This window comes from Papilio xuthus, unplaced genomic scaffold (genome assembly GCF_000836235.2).
Source record: "Papilio xuthus unplaced genomic scaffold, Pxut_1.1 DF827461.1, whole genome shotgun sequence".
NCBI lineage: Eukaryota > Metazoa > Arthropoda > Insecta > Lepidoptera > Papilionidae > Papilio > Papilio xuthus.
The window spans coordinates 565,666-573,674 of record NW_013531188.1 but is presented as its reverse complement, the minus strand read 5'-3'; the positions used below and the strand labels follow the sequence as shown (position 1 = coordinate 573,674).

Genomic DNA, 8,009 nt, shown 5'->3' with positions numbered 1-8,009 from the left:
CGCTGGTGGCGCCGCGCGCGCTGCCCGCCTGCCTGCGCCGCGCCGCCACACATCTCGCCCGCCGCACGCGACTACAGGCAGAGCTGTGAGTTATTCCAAACGAACTTAACTTGTCACCGTTAGATGGCGATAGTGTCGAAATAAAAATCACCTTTATTTTTAAGTACATTTAAATTTAAAATCTTCATCTTCATCTTTTATCTTTTTTTTTTTAATTTATTTTACCTATTATGTTTTCTATATATGTGTGCGTATCTATTTAAATATGCGTGTATACATAACACAGGTACCAGCCGCCGCACGTCCGCCGGCGGCACATGATCCAGGAGATCGCGCAGCAGTACCGGCGCGACCTCACCGAGCCCGAGCTGCTCGAGTCGCTGTTCCGACCACCTGCATAACATCTCTAACATCTTACATTCCCAATATCTATTTCCACTGATGAGGCAACGACCGACAGATATAGCACCTTAGTGGAAACGAGGTCTAAGACCATATTATTTTGGCTGACGCTATGGAGAACTACAACTAGACAAAATAGTTGCTAAATAATGTTGAAAATAATTTGTTCGTTCAACTTTCGAATATTACTGATATTATTTAAACTTAATCTGCTTAGCAGCACATGTTATATAGTTTAATCATATAAGTATTATATTTATTTCAAACACAAAACTAAAATAACAATTACTCACAGATGGTAAATTCAAATTAATTTTCGTTAGTTCTTGAAGTCGTCATGTAATGTTCTAGTATTATAAGTCTAGTTTCTTCTAGATCTCAATGTCTGTTTTTTTTGTTTTTATCCTATTTTATATAATGTTAACATTCCTTGTTAATTTTTGAAATCATCTCAATTTTTAATGTTTTACTCATATTATCTCCACTATTTATATCATTCCAATTGAAAATGTATATAGTTTTAAGTTGCACAGTACTTAATATATTTATATAATAAAATTAATAAATTAAACATCAACATAATGTTTTATTTCAAACATGCATCGTGTCTATGTAAAATTGTAGAACAATACATTTTATAGCACTCGAGCAATTCCTTTGACTGCCATAATTATTACACGACCATTTTAAGACGCAGTTTTAGTAGTCATTTACTCGGACGTTTAGGTCAGGGAATCCCCGCATACGAATTAACAACCAATTAAAGTCATCCATCGATGTCAAGCACGGCGTACGGGAACTCAGTTTACCAATTCTGTGTGGGTTAACCAAGCGCCTGTGGGCAATAACGTCTAATAAAAATGCGCATTTAGTTTCTAAAGATGACGTAGTTATATACTCTATGTGGCGCAAAAGCCAGGTAGCAAAAACTCGCTCTGTGATTGGCTTCCGCGTTTCTCGCGCCAAGGACACTGTCAATTACAAATACTAACGAGACCGAACTGATTGTAACACTGTAGCTCTTTTAATTAATATACTCGTGCATCGTACTGTTGTTTTATTATTGTTGCTGATGTTATCAACGCAGTTAATGTACACGGGAATCCGTTTACTATACTAAGAAAACCCATGTTGGTGACCCCGACGTGATTTGAACACGTTTTTCAAAGACATTGTGTGAGAATGACAATTTTTAAAGGTTTTATTTTTTACCTGTATAGATCAGATTAAAAAGATGATAAAATGATAGAGAAAAATTGACACTGGTTTATAAATTGACAGATACGATCCGTTCCAAATATGAATCACATGACACATGTTACAAACAACATTTTTAAAACATGTTGACTTAAAAATTTTAGACACTATTTAGCAGTGTCTTTTGTACGCATTTATTTTATCTTTGTAATATTTAATTTCGTTTTATTTAATTTTGAATCGTGTAATGTGAAATCTGTGTGGGTGATAATGCAGATTAGTCATTTATCTGAAGACAGGAGCGGGGCCGGTGAAAAATATTGTGACATTGAACGTAAATAAGCAACAATTAATATAACAATAACATTAGTATTTATTTTTTATCAAAAATTATCTAGCACGTTTGCTAATTACAGATACAAATACCGTTGTGCAAAGAGATTTGGTAACACTTTACGAAAATGTTGACACGAAACAGACTTCCAATAACAAAAATTCAGTTCGTCCTCCGAACCAGTACGTGGAGACCGTGGTGTACAATGAAGACCAGGAGTCGGAAGGCAGCGAAAGTGAATTCTACACCAATGAAGACTTCTATGACGTTGTGTTAATCAACAAAGAGAGAATAGACCTAATTAATAGCTTCCCATCTTTAGATAAAACGTTGTGTCAAAAATTTGGAAACATAGCCATCCAGGCGGATCATGGATCAGATTGTACTGACGGAATTTTGTTTAAAAGTCCTTTGAGAAAGGAACAATTTAATTCTCTTAACAGGATGTTAAGTTTCGGTACATTCGATGGTGCATTTTTCTCGACGTCCCTTTTAGATTTCGTTTGCTGCAACAATCTAGATGACAATTCTAATTTGTACATGGACAACATCATTCAATACGCCAGACGTACGATTGAACAATTGAGACGTATCAGCAATGGAGACTATTTGACAGAAAAAGCTAAAGAAAAATGGAAAACTTTAGGGAACAAGTTTGAAGATCGAAAAAACAATGAAGTTGTAAAGGTAGCTAGTGTGAGCAGTAACCCTTTACGTATCGAATGCAACGTCGACGCTTTTAAGACGAGATGGCGCGATTTTATACACTCGGAGTTAGACATCAGATCATTAACGAAGATACTTGAGAAGAGAATCATTAAAATTCCGAGACTCATTTACGGTTCGTTCACATTTCTCGACAAACGGTGCGAAAATAATTTGGTTATAACGTGTCAGAAGGAAAGTGAGCTGGCAGCGAGAGGCGACGGCAGTAAATCACAGATTGACATAGTAGTGCAACTCAAATCTTCCAACAATGACAAATTAGGCAGCGAAATTGAATCAGTGCTGGTCATCCGAAATAGTTTACAGAGCATAAAAGATGGTAAGATGGTCCAAATTTTGTCGAATTTAGTATAAAGAGTCTGATATGCTATTTTAATATCTTAACGTTTCCAGAATCGTGGCTTCCTTTGGAATTTAACTCATTAAAGTCTGAGACGAATATAAATAATAATGTACAAAACCAATTAACTCTGACAGAGTTTAATGAATACGAAGAAGATATAAAAGTGCATACTTACGCCAAAGGAGATGATAATTCGACAGATTTTGCTTTTCAATGTGGTTCCTCGGGCACCAAAAGTTCGGAACTCTCACTTTGCGAAATAACCTCGCTGTTCACGATGGCTACGAATGACGGGACGTCAAATTACTCCAGCGAAAAACATTGTAACAGCGATCAAGTAAATATTGAAACACAAATATCTTGTTTCCGACCAACGGCGGACGATCTCTTTGCAACATTACAGAAGCTTGGCACGCAGACTGTCGTGCTGGAGGAGACCGAGGAGACGTCCTTAACTAAAAGGAAGTCACCTACAAAAGTCAGAGTAAAGTCGCCGTATGAAAACAAATCACATATTCTTGAAGAAAAGAAACGACGAAAACTTTTGGAAATAAGAGAGAGGAGGGAGAAAAAGAAAAAATCCCTCAGCGAAAACTGTAAAGTGACAAAACATAAACACGGGAAGGCCGTTATGGCGCAGTCCTCGAACTCTGTAACGAAACTATCGATAACTAATAAATCCTTTTATACTTCAATTTACGGCGATAAAACAAGCGTCACCGGCAGCCATTCCGTAAAACATTCCCACATCGATCCGTTGGACAAAGATGATGATAACGATGATTATTCAGTGAAAGATGTAACTATTTTGAAAAAAGAAAATCGTGTCGGTTACGGTTACTATATGGACGACCCTGAAACAGAAGTTATGAATTTGAAATTTAAAAATAAACATAAAAATAATAGGAAACAGTATAAAGCACCGAACTGTTCAAACTCAACCACGAATTTTGATACATTCGCTGGAGTTGCTTCCTACAATTCATCAACGTCGGAGCTAAAGCCAAAAAGTGAACCTTGTGATAGTGAGAAGTAAGTTACATTTCTTTTAGTAACCTTGGATATATAGCAATAACATTGCTAAATAGTATAGTTGTAGAATGACGGCACCGGTCATTTGACCCTAATTTCAAATCGAATCGCTGATTATTTCGCCTCTATTCGTTTATACAGTTTAAAGAATATTCATAAGCTACAATAAGAACTTTAAATTAAAAATATGTTTAATTATTGTCAGACGAGCGAGGAGCTGCTGTTCTGAAATGTTATACAACACGCCGCGCGAGAACATCGACTCAAACATAAATAATAACTCCAATAAGAAATCCCTCACTTCAGTGGAATGTAAGAAAAGTATAGATAAAATTTATGAATTAATGAGAAAATTAAGTAAAGTAGACTCCTCGGAATCCATGTACCCTTCGCATAAAGTTACACCAGCTGATACGAGTTTCAACGATTCTGCTAAGGAGAAAAAAGTAAAAGTCGACAACGCTGACAGCTGCGCCAGTATAAAATGTCAGCTGATCGAATCCAATCCTAGTATTTTCAGCTTCGAAGGTAAAAATAACGAAGCTCTTTACTCAGACAAAGGTAGCAAAAAATCCGGACTTGAGGCGAATAGCATCACTAAAGTTATAATCAGTTCCAAACCCCACATTAGGGCTGAGAAAAACGAAACGAAACCTCACAAAAGGGTTAGAATTCATAGCCCTGAAAATATTTCAAAGAATCCTTTAAAAGCTATTTCTCACTTGATCAATGAATTCGATAATATTCAAAAAGGTAGACAAAGACCTGCAACAGAACCGAGGGATAGGAAAGCAAATAGTTTTGTTGAGAATAAAACTTTACCTCGATTTAATTTGCCAAGGAAAGTTACACGTGCAGAAAATGAAAATAAAGAAGGCAAATTAATCCCGAATAAAAATGTATCTAGCAATGATACAAAAAATCAATATAGAAATCCTATGGTTCGAGGAAAGACGTTAACTGAACCAATTGGTAATATGAATAAAGGCGTTGAAAGGGAGAAAAAAGTAATCGACATAGTTGATGAAGCCTTGAGAGAAGCGCGGGGAGAGGCGGTCAAAGGTCCTCCCAGACAATTCACGAGACTGGACAGTTTGGCCCAGCCGAAGAAATCATACGTTAACGCTCAAATGGAGGCAATGAAACCTAGATATGGAAGAAATTATGTTCCTGGACCTCCAGCCCAAGTTCCACAAGCCCCAAGACCCATAAGACAAAGGAGGAACGAGCAAGACATTATCTACGTATCAAGTTCCAAAACAACGAATAACATCCCACCTAAAGGTAAACACATAAATACAATTAAAACTTGAATTAACTTAATAATGTGGTAAGACAGTATCGGTCCAACGTTTGGAGATATATTAGGAACTAGTAAAAATGATGTTAATTTTAGTTACAGACAGGTATAAAAGAGTACGACGTATGCCAAACAACGGCCCAATAGAGATCGTAGTACCTCAGATGCCTGCACCCACTTACAAGCAAAGGCCTGTCCCCGAGGCTCCTCGTACGTCGTAAGTCGTAGAATTTCTGTAAGGTTGACACTACAACTTATCCTAAGTCTACATTAAATTCTCGTCATTTGAAATATTGGAATAATGTATTTACATGAAAATTGATTTTCTACTAATTTGCCCACAATTTTAATTGTTATTTTAGAAAGAAGATGATACCATTTGAGTCTTATCCAAAAAAGCGGCCATTCACATTGTCTGAATCAGTTACATCAAGCAATTTGCAGCAAAAATCCTCAGTAGCCACCGATTTCCCTGCATACCAAATTATTCAACACTCCAAAGATGCTCCGAGTAGTGGTTTGTTACATTTTCGTATTTATTTTTCTAACTTCTCATAGTTCCTTGTAATTATTTTCAATTTAATTTCAGTGGCAACAACGTCTAGTTTTGAGAATGATTCAACAGGAGAAAATAAACTTCAATACGATCCATTACAAAATGAACTCGCTATGTCCCTTTCTGTTATTACCGAGTCCAAAACAACAATGTCTTGTAATGAAAAGAGACATAATTTTGCCGGAACGTTGACCTCTAACGATGAACTCATATCCATATGTTCAGATTTCATTATCGACGTTTTCGAAGATAAAAATATTTTGACAGCAGTTTCTAATATTAATAAAAACACCGAAACAAATGATATTTATAAGAAAGAAAGTAAAAATGAAATTCAAGCTATTTATTCTGATACAAACATACCGCACAATGGAATTGTTCGGCGAATCGATAGCTTGGAAAAGGCGTTGTACAACCAAATATCGCAAGGGACATTTCCGAAGCGTTTGAAAATAAAAAAATTAACTCTAACACCTAAACAGTCTACTAATCAAGTTTTACTATTGCAATGTGGAGATGCAAATTCTATGATTGAGAAATCTCGCATATCAAAGAAATTACACTTTGGAAGAAATAAAAGTATTACAAGCATGATTAATATGCCTTTATTTGATTCCATTCAAGATCGGTATTTCCCAAAATTTCCTGTTAACATAACTACAGTGGGATATGTCTTTTCCAAACCAAAATCTATTGAAATTAAATCGATCGAAAGTAGTGCTACTACAGGCAGTAGATGCATGGGTATACAAACTTATTTCTGTCCTAATAAGAAAAAAATAAATGACGAATATTTCAATGACGAGAAAGGTGTACAAACTTTACGAATTGAAGATGATCTTTCAAATACCATAGACAAAATTTTTAAAATAGAAAAAGTTGATAAGAGTACGGGCCAAACAAAATCCCTGCTTAATTTAAACAAAATTAGAGAGAATGAAAAGGGAATGGCAAAAACTGAAAATATTGAGAACACGACTTCGTTGGATATTTTAGTTGAATTGTTGGATGAAATTGAAAAGATCACAAAATATCAAAATCTCAACGCTTCTAAAGAACAGAATATGGAATTACATAATCCTTACAAGTTACTGTCAAAATCAAAATCACATGAACATAAACCTGATAAAAATATCAGCGATATAATAAACGTCGATTTAAATCATAATATAACCAAAAAAAATAACAAAAGTGCATTAAATTGTGTTGACAAAGAAGTTGCGGTAAATATCACCAAAGAATGCGTTAATGAATGTACAGAAACCCCTCAATCACTTCTTACAAACTTTAATAAAATAGGGTCCATTTCAATTACTGAAATTGATACGAATCTAAATAAAGAATGTATTGACTTGATTACGAATGCAGACTCTCAAATGTCGACGAATAAAAACCCACAAAATTCTGTGACAGGAATTGTAAGTCAGCCGTCTAGTAATTCTCTTATATCTCTATATGATTATCGATCTTATTGTTTAAGAAATTTTAAAGTAACTCCGATTCACAATTACGATGAATGTAACAAATTCATCGAAGAACACAAAATTTTAGAAAAAAATGAATTAAAAGATCATGGAAAATATGAAATAATACATGTGAAGAATAGTGCTCAAAGAAAAAATGGAGGAGTTCGCGAGGGTCACAAAGAATTTGATATTCTCAAAATGAAAAGAGATATTTTAGTAACTGTTTATTCCATTTTAGTGTTTACTGTTTTCGCTGCCTTGTCGTTTCCGGAGTTCATATATCGTTCTTAATGCTTATCTTATTTAAAACGTTAATTGTTAAAATTACGTAAATCCAGTTTATTTCAGTATTCTTTATTATTTCCTATTTATTCAATTTTATACTTATGTATATCTAATAGTCTTTTCTATTTAAAATTTTATGTGTACGTTTATATACACATTTATATGAAATGTACGTGGAAATATATATTTTGAAATGTCTTAGTTGTTTCATGTTTCATACGACTTTTGTTAAGCGATGGTTCAATGATATAATGCCTCTTATACATACTTTCGTTGTAGTCTTCAATTTCGAATTATTAGTTTAACTTATTGCTAGAATGACGCAACGACTCCAAGTGGGCTTTGGCATCAACAGTGAAAATCTCCAC

General features: G+C 34.9%; 1 protein-coding gene across 1 annotated transcript; it reads left to right on the top strand.

The window, feature by feature from the left end:
* The first annotated feature begins 1,716 nt into the window (after nt 1–1,716).
* LOC106119526 (uncharacterized) lies at nt 1,717–7,724 on the top strand. Its single transcript, XM_013314566.1, has 7 exons — nt 1,717–1,933; nt 2,016–2,978; nt 3,053–4,034; nt 4,240–5,318; nt 5,431–5,551; nt 5,697–5,851; nt 5,924–7,724. The coding sequence occupies exons 1-7, from the start codon at nt 1,870–1,872 to the stop codon at nt 7,645–7,647; spliced, it is 5,088 nt and encodes a 1,695-aa protein (XP_013170020.1). The 5' UTR covers nt 1,717–1,869; the 3' UTR covers nt 7,648–7,724.
* Nucleotides 7,725–8,009: the final 285 nt, after the last annotated feature.